General features: G+C 42.5%; 1 protein-coding gene across 2 annotated transcripts in view; it reads right to left on the bottom strand.

The window, feature by feature from the left end:
* Window positions 1-9,185: 9,185 nt before the first annotated feature.
* Window positions 9,186-18,936, bottom strand: part of PARVA (parvin alpha) — a 188,507-nt gene continuing 178,756 nt past the window's right edge. For both annotated transcript variants that reach the window (XM_082629278.1, XM_082629279.1), the window contains one exon: window positions 9,186-11,223. In XM_082629278.1, the coding sequence (XP_082485404.1) occupies window positions 11,147-11,223 (77 nt within the window). In that variant the 3' untranslated portion in view covers window positions 9,186-11,146. The remainder of the gene's footprint in view (window positions 11,224-18,936) is intronic.

The raw sequence follows: 18,936 nt of genomic DNA, 5'->3' as shown, positions 1-18,936 counted from the left end.
CTGCTTTATAACAAAGTGAATCAGTTATACATATACATATGTTCCCATATCTCTTCCCTCTTGTGTCTCCCTGACTCCCACCCTCCCTATCCCAAACCTCTAGGTGGTCACAAAGCACCGAGCTGATCTCCCTGTGCTATGTGGCTGCTTCCCACTAGCTATCTATTTTACGTTTGGTAGTGTATATATGTCCATGCCACTCTCTCACTTTGTCACAGCTTACCCTTCCCCCTCCCCATATCCTCAAGTCCATTCTCAAGTAGGTCTGTGTCTTTATTCCTGCCTTACCCCTAGGTTCTTCATGAGTTTTTTTTTCTTAAATTCCATATATATGTGTTAGCATACAGTATTTGTCTTTCTCTTTCTGACTTACTTCACTCTGTATGACAGACTCTAGGTCCATCCACCTCATTACAAATAGCTCAATTTCGTTTCTTTTTATGGCTGAGTAATATTCCATTGTATATATGTGCTACATCTTCTTTATCCATTCATACGATGATGGACACTTAGGTTGCTTCCATCTCCAGGCTATTGTAAAAAGAGCTGCAATGAACATTTTGGTGCATGGCTCTTTTTGAATTATGGTTTTCTCAGGGTATATGCCCAGTAGTGGGATTGCTGGGTCATATGGTAGTTCTGTTTGTAGTTTTTTAAGGAACCTCCATACTGTTCTCCATAGTGGCTGTACCAATTCACATTCCCACCAGCAGTGCAAGAGTGTTCCCTTTTCTCCACACCCTCTCCAGTATTTACTGTTTCTAGGTTTTTTGATGATGGCCATTCTGACTGGTGTGAGATGATATCTCATTGTAGTTTTGATTTGCATTTCTCTAATGATTAATGATGTTGAGCATTCTTTCATGTGTTTGTCGGCATTCTGTATATCTTCTTTGGAGAAATGCCTATTTACGTCTTCTGCCCATTTTTGCACTTGGGTTGTTTGTTTATTTGTTATTGAGCTGCATGAGCTGCTTATAAATTTTGGAGATTAATCCCTTGTCAGTTGCTTCATTTGCAAATATTTTCTCCCATTCTGAGGGTTGTCTTTTGGTCTTGTTTATGGTTTCCTTTGCTGTGCAAAAGCTTTTAAGTTTCATTAGGTCCCATTTGTTTATTTTTGTTTTTATTTCCATTTCTCTGGGAGGTGGGTCCAAAAGGATCTTGCTGTGATTTATGTCGTAGAGTGTTCTGCCTATGTTTTCCTCTAAGAGTTTGATAGTTTCTGGCCTTACATTTAGGTCTTTAATCCATTTTGAGCTTATTTTTGTGTATGGTGTTAGGGAGTGCTCTAATCTCATACTTTTACATGTCCCTGTGCAGTTTTCCCAGCACCACTTATTGAAGAGGCTGTCCTTTCTCCACTGTACATTCCTGCCTCCTTTATCAAAGATAAGGTGACCATATGTGCGTGGGTTTATCTCTGGGCTTTCTATCATGTTCCATTGATCGATCTTTCTGTTTTTGTGCCAGTACCATACTGTCTTGATTATTGTAGCTTTGTAGTATAGTCTGAAGTCAGGGAGCCTGATTCCTCCAGCTCTGTTTTTCATTCTCAAGATTGCTTTGGCTATTCGGGGTCTTTTGTGTTTCCATACAAAATTGTGAAATTTTTTGTTCTAGTTCTGTGAAAAATGCCAGTGGTAGTCTGATTGGGATTGGATTGAATCTGTAGATTGCTTTGGGTAGTAGAGTCATTTTCACAATGTTGATTCTTCCAATCCAAGAATATGGTATATCTCTCCATCTATTTGTATCATCTTTAATTTTTTTCATCAGTGTCTTATAGATTTCTGCATACAGGTCTTTTGTCTCCTTAGGTAGGTTTATTCCTAGATATTTTATTCTTTTTGTTGCAATGGTAAATGGGAATGTTTTCTTGATTTCACTTTCAGATTTTTCATCATTAGTGTATAGGAATGCCAGAGATTTCTGTGCATTAATTTTGTATCCTGCTACTTTACCAAATTCATTGATTAGCTCTCGAAGTTTTCTGGTAGCATCTTTAGGATTCTCTATGTATAGTATCATGTCATCTGCAAACAGTGACAGCTTTACTTCTTCTTTTCCGATTTGGATTCCTTTTATTTCCTTTTCTTCTCTGATTGCTGTGGCTAAAACTTCCAAAACTATGTTGAATAAGAGTGGTGAGAGTGGGCAACCTTGTCTTGTACCTGATCTTAGTGGAAATGGTTTCAGTTTTTCACCATTGAGGACGATGTTGGCTGTGGGTTTGTCATATATGGCCTTTATTATGTTGAGGAACGTTCCCTCTGTGCCCACTTTCTGCAGGTTTTTTATCATAAATGGGTGTTGAATTTTGTCAAAAAGCTTTCTCTGCATCTATTGAGATGACCATATGGTTTTTCTCCTTCAATTTGTTAATATGGTGTATCACATTGATTGGTTTGCATATATTGAAGAATCCTTGCATTCCTGGAATAAACCTCACTTGATCATGGTGTATGATCCTTTTAATGTGGATTCTGTTTACTAGTATTTTGTTGAGGATTTTTGCATCTATGTTCATCAGTGATATTGGCCTGTAGTTTTCTTTCTTTGTGACATCCTTGTCTGGTTTTGGTATCAAGGTGATGGTGGTCATGTAGAATGAGTTTGGGAGTGTTCCTCCCTCTGCTATATTTTGGAAGAGTTTGAGAAGGATAGGTGTTAGCTCTTCTCTAAATGTTTGATAGAACTCGCCTGTGAAGCCATCTGGTCCTGGGCTTTTGTTTGTTGGAAGATTTTTAATCACACTTTCAATTTCAGTGCTTGTGATTGGTCTGTTCATATTTTCTGTTTCTTCCTGATTCAGTCTTGGCAGGTTGTGCATTTCTAAGAATTTGTCCATTTCTTCCAGGTTGTCCATTTCTTCCAGGTTGTCCATTTTATTGGCATATAGTTGCTTGTAGTAATCTCTCATGATCTTTTGTATTTCTGCAGCATCACTTGTTACTTCTCCTTTTTCATTTCTATGATTTGAGTCTTCTCCCTTTTTTTCTTGATGAGTCTGGCTAATGGTTTATCAATTTTGTTTATCTTCTCAAAGAACCAGCTTTTAGTTTTATTGATCTTTGCTATCATTTCCTTCATTTCTTTTTCATTTATTTCTGAGCTGATCTTTATGATTTCTTTCCTTCTGCTAACTTTGGGGTGTTCTTTGTTCTTCTTTCTCTAATTGCTTTAAGTGCAAGGTCAAGTTGTTTATTCGAGATGTTTCCTGTTTCTTAAGGTGGGATTGTATTGCTATAAACCTCCCTCTTAGAACTGCTCTTGCTGTATCCCATAGGTTTTGGGTTGTCGTGTTTCCATTGTCATTTGTTTCTAGGTACTTTTTGATTTCCTCTTTGATTTCTTCAGTGATCACTTTGTTATTGAGTAGTGTATTGTTTAGCCTCCATGTGTTTGTATTTTTTACACACCTTTTCCTGTAATTGATATCTAGTATCATAGCCTTGTGGTTGGAAAAGATACTTGATACAATTTCAATTTTCTTAAATTTACCAAGGCTTGATTTGTGACCCAAGATACGATCTATCCTGGAGAATATTCCATGAGCACCTGAGAAAAATGTGTATTCTGTTGTTTTTGGATGGAATGTCCTATAAATATCAATTAAGTCCATCTTGTTTAATGTATCATTTAAAGCTTGTGTTTCCTTATTTATTTTCATTTTGGATAATCTGTCCATTGGTGAAAGTGGCGTGTTAAAGTCCCCTACTATGAATGTGTTACTGTCGATTTCCCCTTTTATGGCTGTTAGTATTTGCCTTATGTATTGAGGTGCTCCTCTCTTGGGTGCATAAATATTTACAATTGTTATATCTTCTTCTTGGATCGATCCCTTGATCATTATGTAGTGTCCTTTGTCTCTTGTGATAGTCTTTATTTTAAAGTCTATTTTGTCTGATATGAGAATTGCTACTCCAGCTTTCTTCTGATTTCCAACTGCTTGGAATATCTTTTTCCATCCCCTCACTTTCAGTCTGTGTGTGTCTCTAGGTCCGAAGTGGGTCTCTTGTAGACAGCATATATATGGGTCTTGTTTTTGTATCCATTCAGCCAGTCTGTGTCTTTTGGTGGGAGCATTTAATCCATTTACATTTAAGGTAATTATCGATATGTATGTTCCTATTCCCATTTTCTTAATTGTTTTAGGTTTGTTATTATAGGTCTTTTCCTTCTGTTGTGTTTCTTGCCTAGAGAAGATCCTTTAGCATTTGTTGTAAAGCTGCTTTGGTGGTGCTGAACACTCTCAGCTTTTGCTTGTCTGTAAAGGTTTTAATTTCTCCATCAAATCTGAATGAGATCCTTGCTGGGTAATCTTGGTTATAGGTTTTTCTCCTTCATCACTTTAAATATGTCCTGCCAGTCCCTTCTGGATTGCAGTGTTTCTGCTGAAAGATCAGCTGTTAACCTTATGGGGATTCCCTTGTGTGTTATTTGTTGTTTTTCCCTTGCTGCTTTTAATATGTTTTCTTTGTATTTAATTTTTGACAGTTTGATTAATATGTGTCTTGGCGTATTTCTCCTTGGATTTATCCTGTATGGGACTCTCTGTGCCTCCTGGACTTGACTGACTATTTCCTTTCCCATATTAGGGAAGTTTTCAACTATAATCTCTTCAAATATTTTCTCAGTCCCTTTCTTTTTCTCTTCTTCTTCTGGAACCCCTATAATTCGAATGTTGGTGCATTTAATGTTGTCCCAGAGGTCTCTGAGACTGTCCTCAGTTCTTTTCATTCTTTTTTCTTTATTCTGCTCTGCAGTAGTTATTTCCACTATTTTATCTTCCAGGTCACTTATCCGTTCTTCTGCCTCAGTTATTCTGCTCTTGATACCTTCTAGAGTATTTTTAATTTCATTTATTGTGTTGTTCATCATTGCTTGTTTCATCTTTAGTTCTTCTAAGTCCTTGTTAAATGTTTCTTGCATTTTCTCTATTCTATTTCCAAGATTTTGTGTCATCTTTACAATCATTATTCTGAATTCTTTTTCAGGTTGACTGCCTATTTCCTCTTCATTTGTTAGGTCTGGTGGGTTTTTATCTTGCACCTTCATCTGCTGTGTGTTTTTCTGTCTTCTCATTTTGCTTATCTTACTGTGTTTGGGGTCTCCTTTTTGCAGGCTGCAGGTTCGTAGTTCCCATTGTTTTGGTGTCTGTCTCCAGTGGCTAAAGTTGATTCAGTGGGTTGTGTAGGCTTCCTGGTGGAGGGGACGGGTGTCTGTGTTCTGGAGGATGAGGCTGGATCTTGTCTTTCTGGTGGGCAGGTCCACGTCTGGTGGTGTGTTTTGGGGTGTCTGTGGACTTATTATGATTTTAGGCAGCCTCTCTGCTAATGGGTGGGGTTGTGTTCCTGTCTTGCTAGTTGTTTGGCATAGGGTGTCCAGCACTGTAGCTTGGTGGTCGTTGAGTGAAGCTGAGTGTTGGTGTTGAGATGGAGATCTCTGGGAGATATTCACCATTTGATATTACGTGGAGCTGGGAGGTCTCCTGTGGACCAGTGTCCTGAAGTTGGCTCTCCCACCGCAGAGGCACAGCACTGACTCCTGGCTGCAGCACCAAGAGCCTTTCATCACACGGCTCAGAATAAAAGGGAAAAAAAGTAGAAAGAAAGAAAGAAAGAAAGAAAGAGGATAAAAGGAAATAAAGTAAGGTAAAATAAAATAAAGGTATTAAAATAAATAAATAATTATTAAGAAAAAAATTTTTTTTATATTAAAAAAAAGGACAGATAGAACCCTAGGACAAATGGTGAAAGCAAAGCTATACAGACAAAATCTCACACAGATGCATACTCTTATACACTCACAAAAAGAGGAAAAGGGGAAAAATAATAAATTTTACTCTCAAAGTCCACCTCCTCAATTTGGGATGATTCGTTGTCTATTCAGGTATTCCACAGATGCAGGCGACATCAAGTTGATTGTGGAGATTTAATCCACTGCTCCTGAGGCTGCTGGGAGAGATTTCCCTTTCTTTTCTTTGTTCTCACAGCTCCCGGGGCTCAGCTTTGGATTTGGCCCCGCCTCTGCATGTAGGTCGCCGGAGGGCGTCTGCTCTTCGCTCAGACAGGACGGGGTTAAAGGAGCCGCTGATTCGGGGGCTCTGGCTCACTCAGGCCGGGGGGAGGGAGGGGTATGGAGTGCAGGGCGAGCCTGCGGCGGCAGAGGCTGCATGACGTTGCACCAGCGTGAGGCGCGCCACGCATTCTCCCGGGTAAGTTGTCCCTGGATCCCAGGACCCTGGCAGTGGTGGGCTGCACAGGCTCCCTGGGAGGGAGGTGTGGAGAGTGACCTGTGCTCGCACACAGGCTTCTGGTGGCGGCAGCAGCAGCCTTAGCGTCTCATGCCCGTCTCTGTGGTCCGCGCTGTTAGCCGCGGCTCGCGCCCATCTCTGGAGCTCCTTTAAGCAGCGCTCTTAATCCTCTCTCCTCGCGCACCAGGAAACAAAGAGGGATGAAAAAGTCTCTTGCCTCTTCGGCAGGTCCAGACTTTTCCCGGACTCCCTCCCGGCTAGCCGTGGTGCACTAACCCCTGCAGGCTGTGTTCACGCCGCCAACCCCAGTCCTCTCCCAGCGCTCTGACCGAAGCCCGAGCCTCAGCTCCCAGACCCTCCCGCCCCGGCGGGTGAGCAGACAAGCCTCTCGGGCTGGTGAGTGGCGGTTGGCACCGATCCTCTGTGCGGCAGTCTCTCTGCTTTGCCCTCCGCACCCCTGTAGCTGCGCTCTCCTCCGAGGTGCCGAAGCTCCCCCCCTCCGCCACCCACAGTCTCCACCTGCGAAGGGGCTTCTAGTGTGTGGAAACCTTTCCTCCTTCATGGCTCCCTTCCACTGGTGCAGGTCCCGTCTCTATTCTTTTGTCTCTGTTTATTCTTTTTTCTTTTGCCCTGCCCAGGTACGTGGGGAGTTTCTTGCCTTTTGGGAGGTCTGAGGTCTTCTGCCAGCATTCAGTAGGTGTTCTGTAGGAGTTGTTCCACGTGTAGATGAATTTCTGATGTATCTGTGGGGAGGAAGGTGATCTCCGCGTCTTACTCTTCCGCCATCTTCCCCCTCTCTCCTGCATACAGGTCTTTTGTCTCCTTAGGTAGGTTTATTCCTAGGTACTTTATTTTTGTTGCAATAGTAAATGGGAGTGTTTCCTTAATTTCTCTTTCTATCGTTGTTATTGTATAGGAATGCAAGAGATTTCTGTGCATTAATTTTGTATCCTGTTACTTTACCAAATTCATTAATTAGCTCTAGTAGTTTTCTGGTGGTATCTTTAGGATTTTCTATGTATAGTATCATGTCATCTGCAAACATCAGATTATTTTTGATCCGCCCCTAGTTAGGCAGGGCAAAACTGCTTGACCTACTGACTCCATCTAGTCTCATTTTCCAGTGGAAAAATAAATTAGTGATAATGTAGGGGGAGTGGATTATGTATACATTTGCTCTAGCACTGGAGTATGGATGATTCATATTTGAACCACAATGTATACATGTCTGAGAGTCAAGTTATTGGAAAATTACAGCCCCAGAATACTGTTGATGCAAATAAGCTTCAGTATACTCTGTAGGGTCAACCAAGCAACCCACAACAAAATAAACTGATAATGATAAAGCTAAGCTAACTGTAATTCATAATTAAAAAGTACTGAAAGCAGCAATTGCAAATAGCAACCAACTCAAGACAACATTGATGATATCCTGATAAAGAGTCCTTCTCTCACATTTTGGAAATGTCAGTTCTGTGCCTGCACATGTGAAATTGGACCTTCCCATAGAGTGGACAGGCACTGCACAGGCATCGGGCTTATAGCAGGATACTGTGGGGTACTCAGTAACCTTTAGCACTTTCTTAGTCAATTACAAATTAGTAGCCCTAGTAATATGTACAAACGAAAGCTTAATCAAACTGTACATCATTCGCCATAATAATCCAAAGGAGGCCTTTAAAAAAATAAATTCAGTTTAGGGCACAGAAGACTGTTTCTGGTAATGCCCCCCCTACCTCCCCAACCCCAGTAGGTACCAGTCTTGATTTTTGAAATCACTGTCTAGGCAACATTACCTCCTTTTGGTAGGGCTTTCATTTTCTAGCTCATGAAGACCAGAGATGTGCATTTGTATTTATAAAGTACTCATATTCTCTTTTGAAACTGTAAGAAGTTTTAATACTCAGTGCATAATAATCTCCAAGTTAGAACATTAAGTGAAAAAAGCAATGTGCATGATACTATGTATAATATGCTATTTATGCTTAAGGAATGATTTTATATGTATGTTGACAAATAATTTTATGCTTTATATTGTTGGGGTATCTCTGGAAGTGAATATAAGAAATAGAACAAAATAGTTGCTTCTGGGGACAGGTACTGGCTGCTGGGGGAGGGGAGGGAGAGAAAGTAGGTTTTTCACTAGATACCCATTCACACTTTTTAAATTTTGTACCAATTATACGTCAACTATTAAAAAATCAATGAATTTAAATTTAGAAAAGAGGAAAAGGAAAAAAAGGACCCAGTGAACCTACAGAGACTTGATTCTTGCCTCAGCTTTTCTTTTTTCTTTTAAAAGAGATGAGGGTTGGGCCTCCCTGGTGGCGCAGTGGTTGAGAGTCCGCCTGCCGATGCAGGGGATACGGGTTCGTGCCCCGGTCTGGGAGTATCCCATATGCCGCGGAGCGGCTGGGCCCGTGGGCCATGGCCGCTGAGCCTGCGCATCCGGAGCCTGCGCGTCCGGAGCCTGTGCTCCGCAGCGGGAGAGGCCACAGCGGTGAGAGGCCCGCATACCGCAAAAAGAAAAAAAAAAAAAAAAAAAAAAAAAAAAAGAGATGAGGGTTAAGTTTGTTTTATTTGTTTCCTGATGCCTTTTACCCCCCTTCAAAAACATAGTCATGTATTATGCAGAAGTTTCCAGAATCTAAACAAAAACCTCTAAATGAGATGGCAGCGTTATAAAACCAGGCCCAAGCCCTGGGATTCTGGACTGTGGAGAAGACCTCAGTCTTGAAACACAATTTTCTGATAAATTAGACCTGCTATTAAAAAAGTTTCCGAGTGTTCTGACGTGTCTTCATACAGTATATTTGTAAAATATAAAAAAAAGAGTAATCTTAATAAGGCCACTTGTCCACTGTCCACTTGCAGCTTGAATATAAGAACACAAAAAAAGGAGACAAAATTCATACAGCAAAGCACGTTTAAATGAATGCATTATTTATTTCATCCTGCCTTAGTATTGCTCAAGGAGACAAAGCAATTATTTATGTTGATTTGCTATCAAGAATTTAAAAGAGAGCAAATAAATATCACAGTATTTAGTGTTTCCTAATGACAAATGAAATATTTCACTAATTATGTAAAAAGAATTGTATACTTTTACACCAGTTGACACAGAGAGTACATTTTCTTTCTATCCTTAATGCTCATTATGTTGAGTAATACTTCCTTCTTAGAGCAAAATCTCCCCAGACATAGGTAGTATATCGAAATTGTATGGGTTCTGAGTGACTGCAGCTAGACCATAGAGTAAGAAGTGATGAAAAGCTGGAAGGAATGTTTTGGACATGATGGGAGGCCTCCCTCTGGGTGGCGTAGACAGAGGTCACAGTGAATTCCTCAAACTAGGGATGGGCTTTGTGCAATTGGGCCTAAAGTAGTGACAAAGCAGGCATAGATTTCTGGCAGTGGGGATACAGACTGGTGTCCACTGAGCATACTTAGGAAAATTCTATAATGAAGATATAATATCAGTACAAGTTATTAATTATCCCAAGGGCTTGGTCAACTTATGAGTACAAGTGTTAAGTACCCCAAGCTGCAACCTGCGGTCTAAGGGGGTCCCATGCATACTAAGTGTGCAAGTATTTGCCCCACGCTTCTTGTCCTCCTAGTCACCCCCACTTCAGCCCCTTTCCTATCCCTCCAGGCCCCGCAGGCTGGGACAACTAGAGCCCTGTATTCCAAACTTGGGTTCACGTAGAGGGGATCCATGTAACCGCAAGCCTGCGGGTAGCCCACGCAAGGAAACCACTCAGCTTGGGTCTAAATAACTTACGTTTTTCCTTGCCTGAATTAGCCAGTAATTGCATGTGGGCAGACTTAGCCAGAAATGGTCTAAATGATCAATTAGAGGGCAAAAAGGAGTTCCTTTCTTTAAGCTCAAGGGTCCCTGTTGAAGAGCCCTATTTCCCAAGCCCTGCTCGCATGGGTCCGTGCACAGCTCTCTGTGGTGCCTGGGTATATTGTACATTTGCCTAACGATAGTGAATTGATGACTTATTTTGTAGGAAAATATAGGGCACTTCCATTACATGCAATCAAGCAAGAAGGCTGCAAAATGTGCCACTCCATTAATTTTAAACAGAATCCACCCCAAATGTCACCCTGAAACCAGAGTAAGGGGTTATTACAAATCTGAAGGAATTAAGAATAATTTTCATTTGTGAAGGAGTTGAGGGACACGACTCCTACCACACACACACTATTAATTGGGTGAAATTTGATTTGCCAATTTCAGTGTGAATCACTGAGCCCTGACCTAGCCTGCCTCGTGGTGAGATCAGGGGGCTCCTGTCTTCTTGGAGGGCACAGGTGCACACGTACACACACACACACAAGAATAGAATGTGCAGAGACTGTAATGCAACAGGCTGGTTATTAACACATATGTTCTTCAAAGAAGAAAAACAGATGGCAGCTTCTGGCAAGTCATGTAACCTCTCTGAGCCTCAGTTTCCGTATCTGTAAAAGGGGCTGATAACATCTGCTTCAATGGGAGTCACGAGTATTCGTGAATTTGAGTAGCTCAAAGCACTTAGTGTGGTGCCCAGCCCATAGGTTACACACATTAAATGGTAACTATTATCTTTATTTTCATCTTCTGAGGGTGGGTGGGCTCTTGTGCCTAAGTTGGTTCCAAATCACACTGAGGGAAATCTGGACCCGGCACCAGGATGGTGACAACCTTCACAAGCCATTGCAGGGTCAGCTTTAGAGCCTGGGAGATGTGGGTCAGCCCACTGAGTTACTGATCATTTCCTTCCTAATCTCAGTTTCCACTATCTCTGGGAATAGAGCAGGCGGACTTGGGAGAGAGCACAGAGCAAGAGACAGGAATAAGCAGGTTAAGGCGGTTCAGGGGACGGTCCGGTCTGCCCCTCACTCCACGTTCCGGTACTTGGTGAAGAGGTTGTACAACACCCGCAGTGTGGATTTCAGGTCACAGTTGACGATGTCTGCATAGAAAACAAAAAAACACACATTGCTTCAGTGGTGCCACATGGCCCCAAACTGGCATCAGGTGTCCTCTTCCTTCTGCCACCCACCACGTGCCCAGCATGGTCCTGGGGAGGGTGTCTCCCCTCTCCCACAGGACGTCATTCTGTGCTCCTGAAGACCTAGCTCCCTGTCCTGCTGGGAGGGAAGAGCATCCCCATGAGACAACCAGGGGCACGTGGGTGTTGAAGGATGGGCAGTGTGTGCAGCAAGAATCCAAAGCAGGGGTCAGCGAGAGGCAGAGGTGCTGGGGCATGGGCGTCTCATCTCTCACTGAAAGAAAGCAGACCCCAGAGCATGTAGTCTTTGCCCTGGAAACAGAATCCCAGGCGAGAGGACCCTGACCCGACTCTGTGCCCTGGGTCTCACCTGTCTCTCGGGGCCCCTCTCCCTCTGCCTTCACCCTGCCCCACAGAGCCAGCTGTGAGGGGTGGCAGGAGGGGAGGGCCTGCAGCTACACTGGGGGACGAGGTGGTGAGTTAGGACTAAGCTGCCTCTCCCTTAAGACGGGAGGGAGGGCCCCTAAAGGGCAGAGGAGCCCACCCGGCAGGGAGTACTCAGTAGATGATGTGTCATCCGAAGGATTAAGGACAGAGCAAGGCGGCCGGGTTTGAGGCTGGGAGCTGGATTATATTTTCAGGAGAGTTCCACCGTGGGTCCTGAGCTTTTTTTTGCGGTACTTTTTTTTTTGCGGTACACGGGCCTCTCACTGTTGTGGCCTCTCCCATTGCGGAGCACAGGCTCCGGATGCACAGGCTCAGCGGCCATGGCTCACGGGCCCAGCTGCTCTGCAGCATGTGGGATCTTCCCGGACCGGGGCACGAACCCGTGTCCCCTGCATCGGCAGGCAGACTCTCAACCACTGCACCACCAGGGAAGCCCGGTCCTGAGCTTCTATACAACCATTTCCTCCCGCCCTCACTTCCCCTGACCCCTCCCTCTCTTCCTTCTCTTTACTGGTCACCTCCTCTGGCTGCCCCTCTAACCCTCTGTGGACTCCTCTGCCTTCTCCTGCCCCCCAAGGCCCCACCCTGCGCTTGCCCCTCTGCACTCACACCCCTGTGGGAGCGCCTTCCCTGAGGAACTGGCGTAGTGAAAACATAAAGAAAGGAACTCTGCCTACTACTTAGGGATGCAGACTGAGGTAATAGAAGGAAAAGGAAAAGTTTAAAAAAAAAAAGAAGGAAAAAGGCAAAAGCCTGATGACTATACAAGTCAGGAGAGTTGAGGTTGAAGATTATGTCCAAAAAGGGCAAGCGGAGGGAAGTCTGGGGAGCTGGGATTGCTGTATCCCTTGAGCTGGGTGCTGGTTACATGGTGGCTCGTTGGATAATATTTCACTAAAGTTATTTGAAAAAAACCCTAACTGTGCAGAAGGTCTGATGAAGTAAATGATGTAAGAGAAAATAATAGAAAATAATAAATGCTCTGGGTTTCAAAGGTGGGAGGCTGAGTCACTGGGAGGGAAGGGATTGGGGGACAATGTCAGGGCTCCAGCAGCGGCATGGTCAACAGGAACAGGGATCATCCAGGACCAGCAGAGCGGGAGGCCGGTAGCTCTAGCAGGCTGGGCTGTGGTTCCAGGTCTTAGCCTTGGGACTCTTGCAGTTGTAGCTGCCACAGTCAGGTGTGCCCAGGCCCTAGGCCCCGCAAAGATCAACACCTACTGGGCCATAAGCCAAGGGCCCAGGGCTGGGGAATCTCCTTAGGGCTCCCTAAACCCCTGGGCCCCATCCTGCCTGCCCCCTCCCAGGCCTTATCCCAGTTGTAGACCAACCCTACTCCACCCCTGCTGGGCTCAGACTCTGCTCCAAGCTCTCTTGCTGATAGACCAGGGGCTCAGGGACCACCCGTGAGGCCTGGAGCTCAGCTTCCTTTCTGCTCCCATGTTGGTTCGTGCACATATGTGAGCCTCCAGCTTGGACCCTGCCCAGTGGCTGAGCCCTGCTACCTTGCCTTGCTCATGCTGAATCACCCTCTGTCAGGTAGGGTCCTATGCCCTCTGGGCTGATTCCTGTCCTCCCCTGACTGCTTGGTGATGAGTGTTCCTTAAATTCCATCCAAGTCAAAGATTAGGAAGTTACCCTAAGAAGGAACTGCTAGAAAGGCAGACAGGGACAGAGGTGAGCTCACTAAGGGAGTGAGCGTGAAGGGGAAGGTGGGCTGACACTGGGGCCACTGCAGCAGGCTCCTAACTGGGCTCCTCAAAGCCTCTTGCCCTCTCCAGTCCATTCTACCCACTGCAGCTAGACTCTTTGGCTTCTGGGTATGGTTGTGCAGGATGCACACTGCATAACTCCAGGGCACATCTTCATATTTCCAAGGTATCATTACCACAGACTACAATATAACTCTGGCCCCAGGGATTGTGCAGGTCACAACTTGTATGCCCATACAGCTATTTCACATAAGATAAAGTCCAGAATCCTAATCCATGGTTTTACAAGGCAAAAGCTGACTCCGGCCCACCCTTCCAGTCTCACTTCATGCCACGTTCCCCCTCATTCACTCTGCACTGGTCATAGGGGCTTCCTTTCACAACGTCCCAATAGGCTGTGCTCCTCCATCATCTTGGCCTCTGCACATGCTGTTGCAACATCTAGATTGTTCTTCCCAAGTAGCTGGCTCCTGATCCTCTTGCAGACCTCAGCTCAAAGCACTGCCTCCTGAGTGAAGCCTTGACACCTGGCCTTGGTGAGGGCACCCTGTCTTATGTTCTCAAAACCCCCGCACTCTTCCTTCATAGCACTCACTCCAGTTCTCAAGCAGTGGTTTGTGTGCTTATCTGATGAAATCTGCCTCTGCTCGGAGTGTGACCAGCGTGACTACCGAGAGTTGATCTTGTTTTGCTCCAGTGCCTGGCCCAGTACCTGGCATGCACAGACCTCAAAAGATATTAATAAATAAACGCATGAGTGATTTCCCAACGTCCTGGAAGCCAAGAAAGAAAATTCCAGAAAGAGGGGATGACCAATAGAGCCACATGCTCCCAAGAGGGTGAACAGGGTAAGGGTTGGAAAGAGTTCCCAGGGGACATGGTCCTGCTGGTGGCTTGGGAGAGAGCACGGTCACGTGCAGGTGGTGGCAAGGTGTTAACAGCAGAATGGGCAGATGAGAGGTGGAGGCAATGGGCATGGGTGCAAAGGATGAACTTGGGAGCCTGAGGAAGGAGAGCTATGGATGGAGGCGGGAGGATTTGTTGTTCCCTTTTAAACACAAGGGAGTTCTAATATTGCTAGAGAAAGAAAATGTCCAATATGGGAGAATGTTTCAAAATGACAATTACTCCAATTTATTTCTTTTTCCTTTTATTGCATTATAGTTGATTTACAGTGTTATATTAGTTTCAGGTATACAACACAGTGATTCAATATTTTTATAGATTTTACTCCATTTAAAGTTATTATAAAACAATGGCTATATTTTCCTATGCTGTGCAGTATATCCTTGTTCTTATTTATTTTAGGCATAGTAGTTTGTTAATCCCCTACCACTGTCTTCCCCCTCCCTCCTTCCCTTTCCCCCCTGGTAATCACTAGTTTGTTCTCATATCTGTGAGTCTCTGTTTTGTTATATTCATTTGTTTTATTTTTTAGATTCCACATATAAGTGAAATCATATAGTATTTGTCTTTCTCTGGCTTATTTCACTAAGCATAATATTCTCTAGGTCCATCCACATTGCTGCAAATGGCACTATTTCATTCTTTTTTATGGCTGAGTAGTATTCCATATTATATATATACCACATCTTCTTAATCCATTCATCTGTTGATGAGCACCTGGGTTGCTTCCATGTCTTGGCTATTGTAAATAGTGCTGCTGTGAGCATCAGGGTGCCTGTATCTTTTTGAATTAGTTTTCATCTTTTCCAGATATATACCCAGCAGTGGAATTGCTGGATCATATGGTAGTTCTATTTTTAGTTTTGAAGGAAGCTCCATACTGTTTCCATAGTGGTTGCAACAGTTTACATTCCCACCAACAGTGTAGAAGGGTTCTCTTTTCTCCACACCCTCTCCAGCATTTATTATTTGCAGACTTTTTGATGGTAGCCATTCTGACAGGTGTGAGGTGATATCTCATTATTGTTCTGATTTGCATTTCTCTGATGATTAGCCATGTTGAGCATCTTTTCATGTGCCTGTTGGTCATCTGTACATATTCTTTGGAAAAATGTCTATTCAGGTTTTCTGCCCCTTTTTTTTAAAGATGAAAGCTTCTTTCTTTATTTGTTTATTTATTTTTGGCTGTGCTGGGTTTTCGTTTCTGTGCGAGGGCTTTCTCTAGTTGCGGTGAGTGGGGGCCACTCTTCATCGCGGTGTGCAGGCCTCTCACTGTCGCGGCCTCTCCCATTGCAGAGCACAAGCTCCAGATGCGCATCTGTCCATTTTTTAATCAGGTTGTTTGACTTTTTGATATTGAGTTGTATGAGCTATTTATATATTTTGGAAACTAACCACTTACTGGTAATATCATTTGCAAATATTTTCTCCCATTCAGTAGGTTGTCTTTTCATTTTGTCAATATTTCTTTTGCTGTGCAAGTTTTTAAGTTTAATTAGGTCCCATTTATTTATTATTGCTTTTATTTCTTTTGTGTTAGGAGAGAGATCCCCCAAAATATTGCTACAACTTATTTCAAAGAGTGTTCTGCCTATGTTGTCCTCTAGGAGTTTTATGGTTTCAGGTCTTAAATTTAGGTCTTCAATTCATTTTGAGTTTATTTTTGTATATGATAGGAACAAGTGTTCTAATTTCATTCTTTTACATGTAGCTGTCCAGTTTTCCTTGTACCACTTATTGAAGAGACTTTTTTCCATCGTATATTCTTGCCTCCTTTGTTGTGGATTAATTGACCACAAGTGTGTGGGTTTATTTCTGGGCTCTCTATTCTATTCCATTGATCTATGTGTCTGTTTTTGTGCAAGTACTATGCTATTTTGATTACTGTAGCTTTGTAGTATAGTCTAAAGTCAGGGCGAGTGATTACTCCAGCTTTGTTCTTTTTTCTCGAGATTGCTTTTGCAATTTGGGGTGTTTATGGTTACATATACGTTTTAGGATTATTTGTTCTAGTTTTGTGAAAAATGTCATGGGTATTTTGGTAGGGATTGTGTTAAATCTGTAGATTGCTTTGGGTAGTATGGACATTTTAACAATATTAATTCTTCCAATCCATGAACATGGTATATCTTTCCATTTCTCTGTATCATCTTCAATTTCCTTCATAAGTGTTTTATGGTTTTCAGATTATAGGACTTTCACTTCCTTAGTTAAGTTTACTCCTAGGTATTCTTTTTTTTTTTTTTTTTCCGTACGCGGGCCTCTCACTGTTGTGGCCTCTCCCGTTGCGGAGCACAGGCTCCGGATGCGCAGGCTCAGCGGCCATGGCTCACGGGCCCAGCCGCTCCGCGGCATATGGGATCCTCCCAGACCGGGGCACGAACCCGTATCCCCTGCATCGGCAGGCGGACTCTCAACCACTGCGCCACCAGGGAGGCCCCCTAGGTATTCTTATATCCTGCAACTTTACTGAATTCACTTATTAGTTCTAATAATTTTTTGGTGGAGACTTTAGAGTTTTCAATACATAGTATCATGTCATCTACAAATAGTGACAGTTTTACTTCTTCCCATCTGGTTGGATGCCTTTTATTTCTATTTCTTTTCTGATTGTTATGGCTAGGACTTCCAAACTGTGTTAACCAGAAGTGATGAGAATGGGCATCCTTCTCATGTTCCTCATTCTAGAGAAAAAGATTTTAACTTTTCATTGTTGAGTATGGTGTTAGCTGTAAGTTTGTCATAAATCGCCTTTATTATATTGAGATATGTTCCTTCTATAACAACTTTGATGAGAATTTTTGTCATGAATGGATGTTGAATTTTGTCAAATGCCTTTTCTGTCTATTGAGATAATCGTGCGATTTTTATCCTTCTTTTTGTTAATGTGATGTATCATATTGATTTGGGGATATTGAACCACCCTTGCATTCCTGGAATAAATCACACTTGATTTTGGGATTTTTATATTGTTGAATTTGGTTTGGTAATATTTTGTTGAGAATTTTTGTTTATATTTATCTTAGACATTGGCCTGCAATTTTCTTTCTTTCGTTCTTTCTTTCTTTTTTTTTTTTTTGTAGTGTCTTTGCCTGATTTTGGTATCAGGGTAATGATGGCCTTGTAGAATGAATTTACAAATGTTCTCTCCTCTTCAATTTTTTTAATAGTTGAGAAGGGTGATATTAGTTCTCTATGTTTGGTAGAATTTCCCTGTGAAGCTTTCTGGACTTTTGTTTGCTGGGAGTTTTTTCTTTTTGTTTGTTTGGTTTTTTTAAATTACAAATTCAATTCACTACTAGTGGTCACTCTGTTCAGACTGTTTCTTCCTGATTCAGTCTTGGAAGGTTGTATGTTTCTAGAAATTTGACCATATCTTCTAGGTTGCCCAATTTTTTGGCATATAACTGTTCATAGTATTCTCTTATGATTTCTTTTGTATCTCTGTGATATTGGTTGTTATTTCTCTTCTTTCATTTCTTATTTTGTTTTTTGGGGTCCCCTCTCTCTCTTTTTTTTTCCTTGATGAGCTTGGGTAAAAATCTGTCAATTTTGTTTATCTTTTCAAAAAATGCCAGATTTTGGTTCCATTGATATTTGGGTTGGTTTTTTTTTTTTTTTTTTTTTTGGTCTCTATTTTATTTATTTACTCTCTGATCTTTATTATTTCCTTCCTTCTGCTAACTTTGGGCTTTGCTTGTTCTTCTTTCTCTAATTCCATTAGATGGTCAGTTAGATTGTTTATTAGAGATTTTTTTCTTATTTCTTTAAATAGTCCTGTATTGCTATAAGGTTCCCTCTTAGAACTGCTTTTCCTGCATCCCACAGATTTTGGAAAGTTGTGTTTCCATTTTCGTTTGTCTCAAGGTATTTTCTGCTTTCTTGATTTTTTCATTGACCCACCATTTATTTAAAGTAGAACATTGTTTAGTCTCCATGTGTTTGTGCTTTCCCATTTTTCTTCCTGGATTTCTAGTTTCATACCACTGTGTTTGGGAAAATGCTTGATATAATTTCTATCCTCTTAAATTTGTTGAGACTTGTTTTGTGGCCTAGCATGTGCTCTATCCTGGAGAACATTCCATGTGCACTTGAAAAAAAACATGTATTCTGTTGTTTCTGGGTGGAATGTAGATATCTATTAGGTCCAACTAATGTAATGTGCCATTTAAGACCACTATTTCCTTACTGATTTTCTTCTGGTGATCTCTTCATTGATGTAAGTGGGTATTAAAGTCCCCAACTGGGACTTCCCTGGTGGCACAGTGGTTAAGAATCCACCTGCCAGTGCAGGGGACACAGGTTCGAGCCCTGGTCTGGGAAGATCCCCCATGCCGGTCTCACAACTACTGAAGCCTGTGTGCCTGGAGCCCGTGCTCCACAGCAAGAGAGGCCACTGCAATGAGAAGCTCATCACTGCAACGAAGAGTAGCTACCACTTGCTGCAACTAGAGAAAGCCCGTGTGCAGCAACGAAGACCCAACACAGCCAAAAAATAAATTAAAAAAGTCCCCTACTATTATTGTATTTCTGTCAATTTCTCCTGTTATGTCAATGTTTGCTTTATATATTTAGGTGCATATATGTTAACAAGTGTTATATCCTCTTC

The sequence above is a fragment of the Mesoplodon mirus genome, assembly GCF_964341445.2.
Source record: "Mesoplodon mirus genome assembly, chromosome: 7".
Classification (NCBI taxonomy): Eukaryota; Metazoa; Chordata; class Mammalia; order Artiodactyla; family Ziphiidae; genus Mesoplodon; species Mesoplodon mirus.
The sequence above is the reverse complement of the archived record's forward strand: the minus strand, read 5'-3'. Positions and strand labels throughout refer to the sequence as shown.